At 41.3% G+C, this 19,567-nt stretch overlaps 1 protein-coding gene across 1 annotated transcript in view; it reads right to left on the reverse strand.

Annotated features, from left to right (window-relative positions):
• The window catches only part of MFAP3L (microfibril associated protein 3 like), a 45,919-nt gene that overhangs the window by 11,412 nt on the left and 14,940 nt on the right, over positions 1-19,567 (reverse strand). Inside the window, exon 2 of the mRNA XM_036312923.1 lies at positions 7,801-8,229. Coding sequence (XP_036168816.1) covers positions 7,801-8,098 — 298 coding nt within the window. The 5' untranslated portion in view covers positions 8,099-8,229. The remainder of the gene's footprint in view (positions 1-7,800; positions 8,230-19,567) is intronic.

Consider the following 19,567-nt stretch of genomic DNA (forward strand, 5'->3'; position numbering starts at 1 on the left):
ACAACTTCTGACCCAGGTCTTGCTGTACAGAGATAAGCTGCATCAACACTTTCTAGAACTGAAGAACACTAAGGAAAGTGAGAGCACAACCAACAAAGACACTGTCATTGCAACTTTTCTCCAAATACCATGTCTATGGAAATCTTAAATCTTCCCAGCTTTTCCTACGGATCACTGAGGATTAAAAATTAACATTATACCCAAATGCTAAGCTCTTAGACTTTCCCTCAAATTATGTATTAGAAGAGAAGGATTTCTTTTGCCATAGAGATGTCTGTGGATGTGTCAACAAACTGACGTACAGTTCGTCTATGTCCCCAGTGAGTGGTATAAGAAGATTAAAACTGTTCACAACTCCATTTAGATACTCAGGCTCTGAAGCTCCTCGTGTTCATGCTATTCAAGAAGGAAGAGTTCAATCTGCCAAAACAAGGAGGTTATTTTCCTGAAACCAACTTAAATAAAAATTTTCAGATGGTGAGAATTCCAGTGAGTGTTTAAATGAACATAAATGAAACACAACATTCACTTGAATGAGCATCGCATTGCATTGATGCTCTTCAAGTAAGAACAAAATGTACTGTGGGTTTGTGGCTACAAATGTGGCCCTTATTTTCCACCATGTGAAATACGGGCTTCTGTAGCAAAAGGATCCATGCCCTTTTACAAAACATAATTGAAAACAAATTTAGCACTGTGTGGCTGCACCTGTTACAGGGCTGCTGCAGTACACAGCGGCCCCTTAAAGCCACCGCATAGTCAGGTTATAAACATTGCAAGCTGCAAAGGCTCTTGTGCCCTCCCTCCCCAGTCCTCCCAAGGAACCTATTCAGAATACTACTCAGCAGCTCCAACAAGCCAGCTCCTCCATCATGTGGAGCCACGGTAGCCTAGGATAACATAGGTTTAGCTCAGCTTTCAGCTCAGGATGGTGAGAGTGGAAGGATTGGACAGATCCTGCACTTCTGCTCTGCTTAAAGGCATGAATAATATCTGGAAAGCACCTATATTTTCTTTATTTTTAAATATATATGTATACGTATATATATATATATATATATATACACATATATATATGTATGTATATATATATTATTGATTTCAGAGAGGAAGAGAGAGGGAGAGAGAGAAACATCAATGATGAGAGAGAATCATTGATAGGCTGCCTCCTGCACGCCCACACTAGGGATTGAGCCCGCAACTGGGGCATGTGCCCTTGACGGAAATTGAACCCAGGCCTGTTCAGTCTGCAGGCCGACGCTCTATCCACTGAGCCAAAGTGGCTAGGGGCAGCACCTATATTTTCATTTCCTGGTAAAGGAAACATATGCTTCAGCTAATTTGATCTGGTATTCTTAATTTTTAAAACAGTGCCAAGCATGTAATTCCATGCAGATTAGCAAGAGTCATTTCTGACAGTAGCTATAGGTGGCCTTCCAAGACAGGAGCACCCTACACTGGGTTCATATAAAAGGATTACATTTTGGGAATCTCAGTTGTCATCCTTATCTGAGGTAGATCTGGAAGGGTCTTTTCATGGCTAAGACTAAAGCATCGTGTCTCACATTCTCAAATGGAGCACAACTCATTTAAAGAAACACAAAGAGAGAGAGAGAGAGAGAGAGAGGAGAGAGAGAGAGAGAGAGGGGGGGGGAGGAGAAGAAGAGAAGAAGAAGAAGAAGAAGAAGAAGAAGAAGAAGAAGAAGAAGAAGAAGAAGAAGAAAGAAAGAAAGAAAGAAAGAAAGAAAGAAAGAAAGAAAGAAAGAAAGAAAGAAAGAAAGAAAGAAAGAAAAGAAAAACACAAATGGTGATTTGTTGTCAAGTTGGCCCTTAATATGACTCAGTTTGGAAAGTGAATCAATGTATCATAAATTAAACCAGTTTTATGCCAAGAGACATGATGGGTCCACACAACTGAAGATCCACTTCACAATGATTCTTTAGTTAACTGAGAAGTGTGCTTCTTTGGGTTAGACCAGACTTTCTCAACTTGGGTACTACTGACATTTTGCACTAGATAATTCTTTGTAGGGGTCTATCCTGTGCATTATAGGGGGGTTAACAGCATCTCTGGAAACACTGGGTTCAGCAAATGTAAAGGTCACCCTCTATTATACTTTGCAGTTTCCACTTACACTGCTTCTTCAGACTGAAGCCTCTTGGATATCAATGGGCCCTGTGTGTATAAAGTGATGTGCTAGGGGAGGCGAGCCTCTGCTGGTGGAGAGATTCCAAACTAGCTATCATGGCAGTCATATTCTTTTGAAATTTCAAATTAACATTTAAGGGATATAATTTTTATGTGTGAGTTTATTAAATTTTATTTAAAAGGTTGAAAAACTGAGGTAGAGAATAAGAAATTACCGGGAAAATGATTTCCTTTCTTTACAAACCAGAGATTTAAGCTCTTAGAATCTATGATTGTGATGATATAGGACAATATTTCCAATGATAGCAGTTACCATTTAGTGATAGTTTGGTATGTGCCAGGTACTGTATTAAGCATTGAACACACAATAGTTTATTTAAGACTCACATACTCACATGGTAGTACAAGGAATTGTCTCTATTTTATAGATAGGAAAACTGTGGCTCAGAAAAGTTAACAGCCCTGGCCAGCGTGGGTCTATGGCAGTGATGGCGAACCTTTTGAGCTCAGCGTGTAAGCATTTTGAAAAACCCTAACTTAACTCTGGTGCCATGTCACATATAGAAATTTTTTGATATTTGCAATCATAATAGAACAAAGATTTGTATTTTTGATATTTATTTTATACTAGAGGCCTGTCACACGAAAAGATTCGTGCAGTAGGCCTTCCCTTCCCCTGGCTGCCGGCACCGGTTTTCCTGTGGCACCTGGGACCCAGGCCTGCGCTCCGGCCTGAGCCGCCTTCAAGCCTTCACTGCTGTGGCCGGAGCCACCTTCAGTCTTCACTCTGCCGCTTCACGCCTACGTATGCAAATTAACCACCATCTTTGTTGGCGGTTAATTTGCATATTTCACTCGTTAGCCAGTGGGAGGCATAGCGAAGGTACGGTCAATTACCATGTGTGTCTATTATTAGATAGGATATTTAAATGCCATTTAACAAAGAAAAATCAACCAAAAAAATGAGTTCGTGTGTCACCTCTGACACGCATGTCATAGGTTTGCCATCACTGTTCTATGGTTAGAGCATCAGCCCACACACCAAAGGGTTGAGGGTTCAATTCCCAGTCAAGGGCACATAACTTTGTTGCAGATTCTATCCCCAGCCTTGGTCAGGCATGTGTGGGAGTCAACCAATCAATGTGTCTCTCTCACATTGATGTTTTTATTTTCTATCTCTCTCCCATCCCTCCCTCCCTTTTGCTCTCTCTAAAAATCAATTGGAAAAATATCCTCAGGTGAGGATTAACCAAAAAGAAAAAGGAAAGGAACTTGTTCAAACAAAAACTATCATGTGCTTCTTGGGAACTTCCAATAACATATTCAATAATCCCATATACTTTGATTAATGCCTTTTGATAAGTTGATTTTTTTTAAATCTCAAATATTGAATCTACTAAAAGAGGAATTCAATATAATATTTCCATAAGTTAACACACTACTTCATGCTGATCTTAGAGTCCAAAGACAATTTACATTCAATGCTGTGGGGACTGACCTCCTTCCATAGATATTAAGTAGGGAGGTGTGATACACTACACTGTGTCTACAGGGTTGAAACTTGGCTGGCACAGCCTGCTGATGTCCTTTGCAGAGAAGTTAAAAGGCAATTCATAGTCTATTAGAAAAATCTGAAAAGCAGAGAGATAAAAACAACACAGTGATATAAGCTAAATGCAAAATTGATAATGATGACCACAGAGCTGGAGTAGCAGCTGTGATGAGTGTAGACTTTTGAGTATAGTTCTGCTCAGTTACCCTGTGCATGTTTATTTCTAAAGATAATTCTTAATTAGTTTTGGTGACAGAATGCTACAAGAGTACGGAAAACAAATCCGCAGAAAGGTCTAAAACCCAACTTTAAGGAAGATTTTAAATTTCATCACTAACAAGCCAGACATGTTTACAAAGGCCTGTACCAGCAGACTTTCTGGAAATGCTTGTTATTTAGCATCTGATAAAGGTGCTAATGTGCATTTAAATGTTTTCAAGTCAAGGTAACAAGCCACAGCAGAAATGCACCTAATAATATGTACCTGAAATAACTAAGACTTTTTCATAATACTTTCGGTCAACTATATATTTCTACTCACCTCTAGCAAAAGGAAAATTGGGACCAGCACATTGCACGGCTGTTTGTTGATTATTCATGCTATTTGAATTCTGACCCCAAACATGTCCTTCAGTGAACGATAAAAAAACAAACCAAAAACACAAAAAGTCTTCCTCCAGAAATAGATTACACACTGGCCTCTCCTGGTCCCGTGGAACTGAAGTGACAAGCACCAGGGAAAAAAGCAGCACCTCTGCCAATACCAGGAAATAGCCCCATTCTCTCTAGGAGGGCAGGGCCGGCATGAATAATCGCTACCTCACTTTTGCAGCACAAACAAGAAATGAAATTGCTCCTTTCCCGACTAATCACAAAGCGAATGGTTTGTGCTCCTGGAGCAACTCCCCAGATGATTTTGAATACATTTCTGTATATACATGTCACAGCATGCATCCTAACACTGTCAGACTGTGATGGTGGTGGTTACAACGCCTCTTCCATCCAGGAGGGCTTCTCTCATTCGCTTAGGCTGGGTTAGATGCTCTTCAACATTTTTCGCCTACTGAGACCTGAAGGATGAGCAGCTAGTTGCTGGCTGGACAGAGAGGGAGAACAAATACCAGCTTGGCTGCACTGTGGTGTAATTTCCTCTCCATTCACCTGGCTGCTCATTTGTCAACATGAGGAGTAATAATACCTCACTGTCATGCTTATTGTAAAGATTAGAAATAGTGCAGGGAACTTGGTATGGGGGCTTCATCATTGGTAGTGGCTGTTAATGAAAATTACGTTCATTTTGTGAGTTTGGCTTTAACAGTAGTCTACCGTATCTAGGCAACGTTCCAGGATATTAGCATCATTTTTCATTCTCTATTCAAGCACCACTTTGTTGAGTTATGAAACACTACTCATAACCTTCTCTAGCCTATCAGCCTGAAAATTAAAATCTATGTCTGTGTTATAATAGAGGCATTTTCTCCATTTGAAGACTACTGGTCCTCTAATAGGTCATTCTCTAGGACTAAAATTCTGATATTTTATGATGAAGAGGGCCATTTCTACCCTTTCCTATGTTCTACTTGGTTGTTAGGTACAGTGTTTTCTATTGCCCCGTATTACTTATGTTCTGAAATTACTATAATTATGCATTGTAATTGCAAAGGCTGAGCTAAAACATCAAGTACTAGTCTTATGAGTTCTTTTTAAAAATCTACAGTGCATCTTCCGTCTGAGAAGAATTCAACATAGCTGGCTGATTTATCAGCAAGGCTGCTGGCTACAAACATGATGATGCTATGGAGCTCTGATCTAGCAGTTAGTTCTCTGTGCCAAAGGCTCTCCACCGGTTGCCATGGCCCCGGGGTCACTGACAGGCTGCTACTGTAGACCACCTGAGCACCCATGAAACAAAAGAATACAGAGCCAAATGTAACTTCCATATTGTTCAAGTTCCCAATAAACAGATGACGAAGGCAGGGTACAGAGTCAGCTTGCCAAGATGGAGTAAATAGCAATAAAGACCTGCCGAAACCGGTTTGGCTCAGTGGATAGAGTGTCGGCCTGCGGACTGAAGGGTCCCGGGTTCGATTCCGGTCAAGGGCATGTACCTGGGTTGCGGGCATATCCCCAGTGGGAGATGTGCAGGAGGCAGCTGATCGATGTTTCTCTCTCATCGATGTTTCTAACTCTCTATCTCTCTCCCTTCCTCTCTGAAAAAAATCAATAAAATATATTTAAAAAAAAAAATAAAGACCTTTTCAATTAAGACATCGCATGATCTCTTGGAAGCAGGAACAGCTACCTCGCGACAGCACTCAAGATGTCACGACTGAAATTAAGGCCCCAGGAATGGGCTTTTTCCACGGTTTTCTTTCTCTCTAGGACTTAAGGGTTCAATGCCTCGGTCCCAACTCTTTAATACCCAGGGATAACCTTTGCTCCAAGGTCCACAGGAAAGGTAGATTCAGGTTGGAGTCCTTGCTCCCCTCAATTCAGTCACCTAGATATTCCTTGAAGTGGCCCAGCCCTGCAGAAAGATCTGATGAATTATAGGGACTTGAGAGTGTATATGTTACCATGGTTACTGTCCTTCACAAGTGTGATGTCACTTCCTTTTGCCTTGTAGTCTGGGGGGAAGGAACTATAGGAATGATAACCAAATGTGGGCTGGCGGGGGGGTGGGGGGGAGGTTGTTTCATCTTTCCACTGTCAGTAGTGAAGGTTCTAGTCATAGCCACTTACTGACAGCAGGACCTTGGGAAATTTTAAGTAAAAGAGGGATTTGGATTACATTGTCCTAAGGTCCCTTCTAATTTAAAAAATTCTGTGGTCCCTTAATTTTACTTGGTAGGGAAAGCATTCCACTCTTCCAGGTTAAACAGGCAAACATATACACAATACCTAATATATAAGATTTTATTATTTACGCTGTGCATCTTTGAATGGCTGACCCAAAGCAAGGGAAGTTAGAGCACAACCGTGTTAGGCTTTGAGCCACCTTCACCATTAGGAGCAGGGCTGTGAACCAGAAGTATGCAATTGCAAGAAAACTCCATTCACTCAGCTCCTAATGAGACATGAGGCATTAGCCTCTATTCTTTTTTCAGAGCAATTAAGATAAAATGAGGGAAAGAGATTAAAAATGTAGGTTTCCTTGGAGCAGAAACTCTTATGGGGATTGTTCATTGGTTAAAGCCCTGTGGGAAGGAAAGGACAATGTGAAGGAAAGGGTGACAGAAATGAATAAGCTGTGACTTTAGAACAATGGTCTTTTACTCCCTGGTCCCCAACCCCCTACTTGATCTCAAAGAAAATGCTTGGGAAAGGACACTAACTCCCTCAGGTCAATGGGATCAGGCTTGGGTGTTGAATTACTTCTCACACCTAAAACAAGAAATGTCCTAATTCCCAATAACCCAATCAATCCTTTCTCTGGCTGGAAATTTCCCTGAAGTATGCTCAGTGTTTAGGTACGTGATTCACACTTTTTGGTCAGAAACTCATTTATTAAAAACCAAGCGTTCTCCTATTAGTACGTGTTATTCCTTGACATTGCATTCTTCCTCCCCCTTGGCCTCAGCTGCAAGAGACAGTCTAGAAACTTCAGCCAGGTCCCCAGGAGCCCAGACTGATCTCTAGTTGGTGGCTGTGAACTTGCACAGAGACTTCCTTTAAGAAGAGTGGTCTTCAAATCCACAGTCCACAGATTAAACTGACATTTAATGATAAACAACTGCTATATTGTTTATTTGAGCCAGTTCCACGATACAAAATAAAACTCCCTTATAAATGGAATATACACTTAAGGGAAAATCCTTTTTACATTTGTCCCTATAATATTGTATACTCATTCAATTACAAAATGCCAAGAGGACTTTTAAAAGGCTTTAATGTTTGTCCTTTGTCTTCTAAGTCAGAGAGTGAAAAAAAATGAATTCATTACTGCTTTGAATCCTTAAGGCTAGATATTTCACTCTTTTGCCTCAGAAGAGAAAATGAGGTCTTTAAATGACCCGAATACGAACAACTCACATTCAAGGTGCTGGCTCCACAGTCTGTATTTATACTTTATGACATTTGACCCAACTTTAAAGCCTACCTCCTTCTCTCTCCTTCTCATCCTCTTCTTCTTTCAGCAGCTTGCCAACGGAATTATACCACTTGAACTGTGGATCAGGGATGCCATTAACACTACAATTAATCAAGGCACTGTTCCCTTCCTTGACTATGATATGGTCAGTTCTGGCAATGATTACGGGCATAAAGCCCAAGACCATGTCAGTGCCATTTAAAGTGCTGTTAGTCATACTCTTTGCAGTCACTAGAGTGGATACTAGGATTAAAAAGGGCACAGAAGGTAGAAAGCACACAGGCAGATGGCTCTTCAATCGATCCATCTTCTTTGTTTGCTCTGTAAGGCAACAGAGACGGTTTGCCAATGGAATCTTCTATCAGACAGCACTCTGTTCAGAGCAGGCCATGGGACAAACCTGACTTGGATCCATAAAGCTGGTTCTTGATTAAGAACCTGTTAAAACAAACAAACCACACACATAAATATTAGCATTCATACTTTAAAAATATTATTTATAAAATGTTAGAAACCCAGCTAAAATACCTACAAAATGTTTAAACAATACACAAATTCAGATGTTCCAAATGTTGTTACATTTTTTTCACAGGAATCATAACAAATATTATTTACTACTGAAATATGTAGCTATTAATAGGAACAAACATATATATTTCTTATAAATGTATCACATTACTTCAGAAAGTTCAAAAACTGATTCAGGCTTCTTTTGTTTAGCATGACAAGGTCTCTTTCCACTCCATCACCTGACTTCATTGTGGATGACCTGACTGTTCACCTCAGTGGTTCCTTAACCAATTTTCTTCCAGTGAACACAGCCCTGCCAGCATGGGGAAGGGCTCCACCAGAATCAGTCTGGCATTCTCCTAAGTTCCCATTATGGCTTCTGGGATACTCCTTCCCTTTCATGCAATTGCCCATGTTCCTTTGAGCTTTATGGCATCCAACTCTGTTTTATATTTTTGTTATCTATTGACTCATGATCACTCACTGAATTCCCTAGTTTCTTCATCTGCCTCCCAGAGGCTGGTGAACATCAGTATGTATGTTGTGACATGATGGGTGGCAGTACTTCCATGATCAAAGATCTAACTTTCACCTACATCTCTATCCTCCGTTTGACCCACTAATCATACAGCCACACTCTAGAACTTTCATCTGTCCAAATTCTAAATTCTGAAGTTCCAAGTAATTCTGAAGTTTTAAATAACTATCTTGAACTTCACCCTACCATTCCTCCAGATCTCTTATTCCTCTTACTGGACTTTCTAGGCCTTCTATTTTCTCTCAGTCTCTATCTTCTTTCCTCCCCCTTTCATGTTCCAATTCTGTCTCAGTCTAGACCCAATCATGTAGACCACAATCCCAAACATCTTTACCCTTTGTCCTCTGTTGCCATGACTCTGCCAGCATATACTGGAGAGAATCATACAACCACATTATTGCCAAATTAAGGAACTATTTACAACCCCAGCCAGGGCTCTGGTGATTTCTGGCATTCTGGTTATCAGGGTTTCATAGGTTCAGTAGCTGCTTTTCACAATGCTATGGACATCTTCAGCTTTCAAATCAAGCATCTTAGCCCAGTGTTATTCCTACTGTTCTCAAAAGGCACCTTTCTCATACTAAGAATTGTAGGCATGAATTCCCAATTTCTTTTCCAAAAAAAATCCTGCATTTTGCCCTAAATTCCTCCCCTGCCAATTACTTTAAATACCCAATTCTGTATTTTGCCTGTACTTTATTGAAACAGCTCTTGCTGAAGTCACCAGTCACTCCTCATTGCCAAGTTTTCAGTCTTTCTCTTGCCAAATCTCTGTGGTGATCACCACTATTAACTCTTTTTTATTCAAACTCTCTCTATGACTGCTGCACTCTACTCCCCCTGCCTGCTCTCACTATTCTGTACCAGTTCCTCTTCTTCCTCATCATTGAAAATTAGTAACCCCCAGTGTTTCATCACTGGCTCTCTTTTCATTTTATCCACATCTCTTCCTAAGGTTCCATTCTCATGCCTTTATTATCACCTCCAACCTAACAGCTCTCAAATCCATGCTCTCAGACCTGACTTTTTTCTAGGTTTCAGACTGGTGTTACTAACTGTCCATAGGACATCCCTGCCAGAATGTTCTGAAGGTAACTCAAAATTAACATTCCCAAACAAACTCATCTGCTGAACATGCTACATTGCCTGGTTCCTTATTTCAGCTTAGGTGGCACCACCCACACATGCATGCATGGGTATTAGTCCTGAATTCAACTGTTGCCCTCATTACCCTCAGAACGTCAGTAATTACATGCTGTTGATTTCACCCCTTAAATGTTGCTTGGATTGTTCCATCCTTTCAGTCTCCTCTGAGAGAGCCTTAGTTCAGGCCTCCCTATCTTCTTACCAGAAATGGTGTGGTAGCCTTCTACAGGATCTGCCTTCCATCTCTCCTCAGCTCCCAATCCAATCCTATAACCATTCTACAGCACAAATTATATGGTGCCATTTCTTTACTTAGCAACCTTCAATGCCTCTGCACTGTCTGCATTATAGAACCTGAATTCCTTACCCTTTTTATTCACTCAAAAAGTAATTATTGAACACCCACTATTAGGCAGACACTATTTTAGTCCTATAAATAGAAGAGTAGAGAAGACAGACCTTTCCTATTATGTGGAGATTATATTCTCGTGTGTTGGGGGGAAGCAAACAATAAATAAATGCCATGTGAATATAATTTCAACTAATGATGCATGCTTTGAAAAACACACCATGATGCACTTGAGTGATGAGTTAGGCAATTCAGGAGAGCTGTACTGAGGAGGTAGCTCCTGAGCTGGGGTGCTTTAGGAATCAGCCACACCTAGATCTGGGAGAAGAGCATTCCAGGAAGAAGGAACATAAAAAGCAAACAAGTGACAAGATGGGTCATGGAAGCAGGCAAGCTCAGTCCACCTAGGGCTTTGCAGGACAGAGTGAAGACTTTGGATTTTATCTAACATTCATTGGGATCTTCCAATGAATATGACTCCAAAGAATGTGATTTATTTTTGAAAATCAACTTTACTGTGGTATAACTTATAAACAATAAGTATATACCCATTTTGGGTATGCATTTTAATGGGTTTTGACAAATGTATACACCAATGTAACTACTATAATAAGATGGAGGACGTTTCAATAACTACCCAAAATTATCCTGTATCCCTTCCCAGTTGTAGTTTTTACACTGATCCATTCTAATTATTATTATTATTTTAATATATTTTTTATTGATTTCAAAGAGAGGAAGGGAGAGGGAACTAGAAACGTCAATGAAAGAGAGCCATTGATTGGCTGCTTCCTGCATGCTCCCTACTGGGGATCAAGCCCACAACTGGGGCATGTGCCCTGACTGTAAATCAAACTGTGACCTCCTGGGTTCATGGGTTGATGCTCAACTTGAGCCACACCAGCCAGACTATTCCGGTTATTTTTGTGTATGGCATGAGATATGGATTGAGGTTCATTCCCCCTCCCACTCTCAAATGGACATCCCGTTGTTTCAGCTCTGTTTGTAAAAAGACTATCTTTCTTTTCTTTTCTTTTTTTTCTTTTTTGGTTAATCCTCACGCAAGGATATTTTCCCACTGATTTTTAGAGCAAGTGGAAGACAGAGGAAAAGATAGAGAGAAATATCGATGTGAGAGAAACACATGGATTGGTTGCCTCCTGCACGCGCCCTAACCAGGGCCCGGGCCGGGGAGTAGCCTGCAACCGGGGTATGTGCCCTGGACTGGAATCGAGCCAGGACCCCTTCGGTCTGCAGGACAACGCTCTATCCACTGAGTCAAACCGGCTAGGGCAAAAAGACTATCCTTTCTACAATGGATTATTTTGCCTTCTTGTAAAAAAAAGAAAAGAGTCTATTTATAAATTCTTTATTCTGTTCCACTAATATTTATGTTTATCCTTATGCCAATACCGCATTAACCATACTATCTGCCTCATTTTTTTTTTTGGTATCTGCAGTGTCTGAATTTGTCCTTGACACTTTCAATGCTCAATGAATTGCTGAATGAATGAATCTCTCTCCAAAGGCAGAAATTATTATTCCAATCCTGTAGACAATAAAAGTGAAGAGGTACTAGGGGAGAGGGTGATAAATTAGCTTCAGACCATAGATTAGTTCATTGAGAAAGAGGAGTTTTCTTAGCGTTCTAGACGTCCACATTCCCGCCTAGACTAGGGTGCCTTCCTGCCCCAGGAAGGCCAGCACATTACTCCACCCACAGGAATCGTGTGGCTGACGGAGATAGCACAGGCGCCAGGCATGCCAGAGACCCTGCTATGACTGTGTAAATGTTTTCCTTTACTTGGCCAAATGCGGGGTTTCCTTTGAACAGGGAGTTTGTAAATGTGAACTATTCGATACAGAATGGTTGTGAAGAGCATGGCCTCAGGTTTTAGATAGACTGGGCCAGGATCCTGGATCTAGCCACCTTTATCGGCTGTGTTTTTCTGGCCAAGTCCTTACCAAGTCCAGGGCAATTATAATGATTCAGGGCTAAATGTCCACAAAGCATTTACATATTGCTCGGCTTGATAAACAGGAATTATCAACATAATGTACCAAGCATCCTTTATTGAAATCAGGCTTCTCAAGTTGATTTTTATTTTATCCTTCAAATTGTATCACTTAAAAGACAGACCTTATTTTTGGTTTTGTTTAAGACATTATTGATTGTCATTCGACCACCAGAAAGAATTATAAGCGATTTTCAGCACTGGGTCCTTGTGCAGGACTCAAGTGTGAAAATGTATGAGTTGCCCCGTTGGGCAGACGCTGCAGTGAGCATATTATGGGTACTGTAGCTGGGGTCACTCGTCTGGGACTCCCCGATGTGTAGGTCAGAGCAGATGCCCAACTAAATGCCTTGGGAGGGAATGAGAGGCAAGACAAAGTGGAGGATAGGTTCTAATAAATGTGCAGTCAGTATACTGCAGCATTTCCCCCGCCCTCACAATTAAAGAGCATGCACCGCATGGAAAGATCAAACTGATTAAAATGCATAACTCAAGAGCAGTTTTCAAACAAAGGCCAACCACCTTGGGTTATACTTTCAAACACATTGTGCTAGCAAGAAGAAAGAGAAGGGGATACTGCTTGATGTTCTAGTTTATTTTAATAATGTCGGTAGGAGCTTTGGGCTAGAAACAAAGTAACCCTTTCTGAAGCTGCATCTAGTTCCCTCAGAGACCTTGAGATGTACAGAGAAAGATTGTCACTCGAATGCAAGAATTTCTGTTAGCGAACTCAGTCCTCCCTCCCCCCATTCTCTCTCCTCCTTTTTCATTTTGAAAAGTTACTAAGATACAGAAAACATAATGTATAATTTATAGGTTGTTTGTATCAAAGCATGTTTATCCTAAACCTCTTTGCGAACATTTATTTTTGAAAATCAAGCATTAAATTAACACTAATACATTAATCATTTTTGGTAAGACTCTACTATACCACACACCCTTCAGTTCATATGTATATTTTAAGTATTTATTATGTGCTGGGCACATGGCCAGGGGTTTGGGGGTGGGTGGGTTGGGAGTCCTACGAAGCTCAATCAGACATAAGCTATGGCCATAACCCAGCATCCATTCCCAGCTCCATCTTCCCCTTCTCACGAATCCCACAGCTCAGAGGTCTTCTAATCTGCCCATGGCACTTGCAGTTTATACCAAACTTCGAACACTCTTCTCTGGCACGGGAGCTTGCCCTTGTCTCAATTTTGTCTTAAGGAAACGTCTTCAATGACGAGAATAGCTCCTCGATTTAGAATTTCTCCAATACTGTGAGGCCACAGGAATGCTTGTGCACTTGCCTTAAGAAGCCACACTTATGTGGAATCTGATGGCAATTGTTTACGACATGTCACTTTGGACACTGGGGAAATAGCCTACAAATAAATGTACTTTGTTCAGCTTGTCAGATTTTACAGACCAAATTATGAAAAGTTCAGTTAATCACACTATACAGCATTGTGAAAGACATGTCAGCCACTAAGGAATCAACCTCGAGGACTATAATCCAGCAGCTCGAAATGCAGTCCTTCAAAATACCAAGAACAAAGGCCACCAATTCCAAAACCAGGGTTTCACAGAAGCAACAATGGACAAATTGTTAAGCTTTGTGTGTTAGGGAAAACTTTCACAGAATATTTTTATAATTAAAATAAAAGAGAAAATATGTAGCAAACATCAAATGTCCTTTCTTTTCCTTACCTCCCAACAAATGAACTGTATCTAAAAATATTTAACAATATGCTCTGTTGAGTCTTATTTTTTGTTTGTTTCTTTACCAGTAATAAAACACTGACTATGTATTTCTGGAGTTGGGAGGAAAAGGGCCCCTTGTTTAAGGGTGTTTTGAACTAAATGAATATACATTATTGTTTTTTCTTGGCAGTGTCCATGCTGGCATTTTCCCATTAACTATGATGAATAATTTTATAGTTACACAACTGGATTTTCTCACAACATCTACGGAGAGTTTCCACTCTTCTCACTTGTGCATAAATGATGCCACAACCACAAGGCTGCCTTTTAGTTTAAGACATTCTCACAGGGTTTCTACTCCTGAAGCAAGAAGGGGAAATTCCAACTTGATGTGAAATGGAGAGAGGCACTGAAATACTCATTATGTCATAAATGCTAACTTCTCAAAATTGGTAGCCACCTTAATTATGGATATATTTCTCCAACTTCCTTTCCCACATATTATAATTAATGAAAACTATACACACTAGTTTTTTTAAAAAACAAATAATTTTCTTTTGCAACAACAAAATTCTCACCAGCCCATTATTTCTCCTCTAACTTCTTTCAAGATCAGCATATGCTGAGTTTTAAAGTGATGTCTGAATATGGACTATGGGAACCCCAAATCAAAGGTCAAGAAATTTATAGGAGAAGAATGTTCCTGTAGCAATTACTGCCATCTAGAATCAAATCATTTAAGTGCTAAATCAGCTAAGTTTTAGCTCAGTGTCCAAAGTCATATTACAGAAAGAGATTCATACTGTCCATTTTCTTTTCTATCCATGTTCAAGAATCTATTTGTGTAGAGATTCTTTTTCTTCTTTAAATCCTCACCCAAGGATATTTTTCCATTGATTTTTAGAAAGAGTGGGAGGGAGGGAGAGAGGGAGGGGGGAGGAAGAGAGAGAAAGAGAAAGAGCATCAATGTGAGAAAGACACATTGATTGGTTGCCTCCCACACATGCCCTGAAGGGGGCCCTGCGGATCAAACCCTTGACCCAGGTACGTGCCCTTGACTGGGACTGGAACCCATGACCCTTTGGCGTGCAGGCTGACACTAACCACTTAGATACACCGGCCAGGGTTGTGTAGAGATTCTTGATACTTCTAATCACACAAAGGTAATTCCTGACCTAGATGGCAAATGTGATCATTACACAAAAGTATGGAAGAGCATCGTTTTTACTTTTAGAAGCATCCAGACAGATCAGTTCAATCCAAATCAACACACATTTTTAAAAACTATTTTTTAATTGATTTCATAGAAGAAGGGAGAGGGAGAGATAGAAACATCAGTGATGGGAGAGAATCATTGATGGGCTGCCTCCTGCACTCCCCCCACTGGGGATCAAGTCCACAATCCCGTCATGTGCCCTGACTGGGAATCGAACCATGACCTCCTGGTTCATAGGTTGACGCTCAACCACTGAACCACGCTGGCCGGGCCAAATCAATACACATTAACTAAGAAATTTCCCTGTGTCAGGCACTATGCCAGGGGTAAGGAAAACAAAGGTAAGACATAGTCCTATACTTGTCATCCAAGAATCTGAGAGAGGGAGAGAGAAAAGTAAAATAACAGTCCTAACACAGTGTGATGACTGCCCCATCAAGGAGGTGCCAAGGACCCATCGTGGTATAGATAAGAAGACCCAAGTGGCCTGGGGTCCAGGAAGAACTTCCTAGAAGACGTGACCATTTAGTTTAATTTTCAAGGATTTCACCAAGTACAACACGGAAGGGAAGCTGACTCAAAAAGAGGAAAAGCATATTCCAAGAAATGGTGATTAGCGAGAATCTGGTATAATTGGGGAAATGTATATAATTAGGCACTGCGTGTAGTGTGCAGAAGAAGGGAGGGGAAGCGACCGGAAACGAGGCTGGTCCAGATAAGGAAGGAATGGTATGAAATACTGAGGATGGGGCGTACCCACAGGTCTTGAAAGGGGCAGTGACATGGCCAGTTTTGTTTTTAGAAAGATCACCTTGTTCATAGTGTGGCTGGTGAGGTAGAGATGGCTAGGAGCCTACAACAATATCCAGGAAGGAAAGGGAAAGCAGAGGGGCCTGAACTAAAAGCAGTGGGGAAGGAAGAGGTAGGCAGATCCTGAAGAGGAATAGGAATTAGAATATACAAGACTTAATGACTGGCTGACTGCAGAGCAGGTGAAGGTAACACCAGACTTCCCGAGTGGCGGGGCCTATGGCTATACAGACAGCTCTCTGCAGAAAGGAGTGCCTCCTGTGTCCAGAACCAATGCCTGGCACTGTAAGTGGAATGCACATAAGTACACGAATGAGCAATTTCACCTAACAACTCCCTTGGGCAGCACTGCGCAGGCGCTGCTGCACGTGGAGGAGGGCCTGCCAGCTGCCGCTGGCCAAGCAGACCATGGTGGCTCCTGCCTGGTCCACTCGCCTCTCTCTCCAGAACCCCTGACTGATGGACGGAATCGTGATGACCAGCAGCAGCAGCGCCTCTTACATCTATGAACTGTCACCAATGGAGAGCTACGTGGCAGGCAGCATATCATGGGAGGAACTAGGACCTGTCTTAGGAAAATAGTCACTCCCTAGGAGGAATAAGAGACCAAGAGAAGGTGACCTCATAGCATTCTTCGTACACCCTTTCCTTTAACTGTGTGGTATTAGGATGATTTCGATAGTTAACGGGGAGAACGAAGTATATCCCGTCTTGCTGGACTGTTGTGAATGACCACCAGAGGAGCTCTTTAAGCTCACTGAATAATTTAGAAAGAGCTAGAACAAAAGATCTCATTTTATTCTATCGATATCCAGTGATGGCGAACCTATGACATGCGTGTCAGAGGTGACATGCGAACTCATTTTTTTGGTTGATTTTTCTTTGTTAAATGGCATTTAAATATATAAAATAAATATCAAAAATGTAAGTCTTTGTTTTACTATGGTTGCAAATATCAAAAAATTTCTATATGTGACACGACACCAGAGTTAAGTTAGGGTTTTTCAAAATGCTGACATGCCGAGCTCAAAAGGTTCGCCATCACAGGACTACACTAATGTTAAAGCATGTGCAGAATTTTATGCTGCTATTTTTGATACGCAAAAGGCACATACTTTTCAAAAAACTGATCTGTTTTAAGACACTGGTTTTCAAACCTAAAAATGAACTATTGGCTCAGATACCATCTTTCTGGTACTTAATTTTTGATGCTGCAAAATATTAAGAAACCATTTCTGGATCTTCGTCATATTTTTCCCTCATGTGGTATGTTTTTCTGATTAAAAGTAAGAATGATATAAAATAAAGCTCTCAGAAATAAAATGATTATAAAAGGAGAAGAGGAAAGAAGATATTAAAGGCTTTCCTCTACAAATAAAATGATTATCGTTAAGCCAGATAAAATAGGTCTACCATAGATACTTGTTTACAAAACTAGAATTTGAGGTATGAAAAAAAACTCAGATTTTTTTCATAGGTTTTTCTTTATACAATATTAGAAAGGGAGGCCCAGCCCTGGCTGGTGTTCCAAAGCGGTTAGAGTGCTGCCCCGAGCACCGAAGGCTCTCGAGTTCAATTACCTGGGTTGCAGGTTTGATCCTCAGCCCCAGACAGGGCATGTGTAAGAGGCAACCAATCAGTGTGCCTCTCTCACATAGATGTTTCCCTCTCCCTCACCCCCACTCCCTCCCACTCTCTAAGATCAATGGAAAAATATATCTTCCAGTGAGGATTAACAAAAATAAAAAAGAAAGGGAGGCCCAGAGAACGTAAGCAATGACCAAGAGTCCCAGGATAGAACCAGGATACAAAGTTCCTGCCCAGACGGGGTCTGATATTGCATTAAAATCTCTCGCTACATAGGCAATGTTTACGTGGCTCTAACAGTTGAGACATGCAATGAGGGCTATTCTAATCAGGTATATCTTTTAGAAGAGTTTATTGATGTTTTAGTGTGTATTTATTTCTTCGAATTCTCATTCTAAATGAGTTGCCTGAAATAGTTTTGGGCCCAATTAATGTAAATCCTTAATTGATCAGAGAGATGTTTCCTCAGAAGTCTGATGGTCCAGGAAATAAATCAAACCTGGGAACGGAATACAAATGGGATAGACACACTGGTGGATGGTGCCTTTATGCTGCCCAAGCCAATTCCCCAAACACATAAACACGTAGATGAAAGGGCTGACAATACTGTCTTAACATTTTTTTTCATCTCTGACACCATCATTACCAGATTCTCTAGTCCACCCAAAGCTGGTTCAGAAGCCTCTCTAGCTGTTTCTGTCCTGCTTGGCCAGTCTTTTCCACTACATAGTTTTTCAGCATCTCCCCAGCATCTTAAAAAAGAAAGTGTCCCCACCCCAAAGAAAAGCATGTCTTTTCAAAATGTTCTCCCTACTCATTTATTAGAGTACTAGAGGCCCAATGCACGAAATTCATGCAAGAGTAGGCCTGCCTTCCCCTGGCTGCCGGCACCAGCTTCCCTCTGGCCCCCGGAACCCGGGCTTCCCTCCGGCTGCTGACAGGCACCAGGGACCCAGGCTTCCCTCACAGCCCCAGCTTCATCTGGAAGGACATCCAGTCTAATTAGCATATTATACTTTTATTATTATAGATGTATATAGGGAGATTAAAATGTTCATTTATAGTCCAAATCTATTACCTGCTAACCTATAGCACTACTTCTGCCAGTTTTCAATTCTTGCTTTAACTTCATCGCAGGCCCATTTCCCAAGATCTTGATGTATCTTATACATAAGCACCTAAATCCGGAGTGAAGCCAGGCAGGAGCTGAGGGATCCCTGGAAGCCTCCACATCTCAATGAGTCAGAACTCACCTCTGGCTGGGAAGATGGCCGGAGCATCCCATGCATCAGGGAGCTATTTTATTAAAGTGCTGGCCCCTTGCTGCCTGCCTGCAAGTCCAGGTAGGCCAGCACTCTGCCTGGATGGAGGAGGCAACCCCATGCCCCGCCCCCCCACCTCCCCCTGCCCCAACTTGGGCAGCCTGCAGAATACACAGGTCTATAAATCAGAGAGCAATATTCTTACCATGCGTTCCTAAATGTGATTCATGGCCTGATGCAACTGTGAGTTTACATTTTTTGCAGATTCTGGCACACTTTGCAAACTCTTAAGCCTTGATAGTGAAAGTGCCTTTCTCAAACCCTCTCCCCCCCATTTGATTATACACAGATGGCTTCCCATCAGCCAAACACAGAGCACTTGTCTGGACCTCGGAGGGCCGTTCTTCATAGGAACACTCTTAAATAGGTTGGTTATTATGTGGTGGGACTGCCCATGATAAAGCTATCTCATTATTGAGTGTGAAGGATCCTATCCTATATAATAAAGAGGTAATATGCAAATTGACCCTCACTCCATCACAAAGATGGTTGCACCCACAACAGAGGCAGGGTTCCCATAACACAAGATGACTGCGCCCACAGTGGAGGCAGGGTTCCCATAATGAGCCATAACAAACGATCAGCAGGGACCTGAGG

This window comes from Myotis myotis, unplaced genomic scaffold (assembly GCF_014108235.1).
Source record: "Myotis myotis isolate mMyoMyo1 unplaced genomic scaffold, mMyoMyo1.p scaffold_m19_p_6, whole genome shotgun sequence".
NCBI classification, from domain to species: Eukaryota; Metazoa; Chordata; class Mammalia; order Chiroptera; family Vespertilionidae; genus Myotis; species Myotis myotis.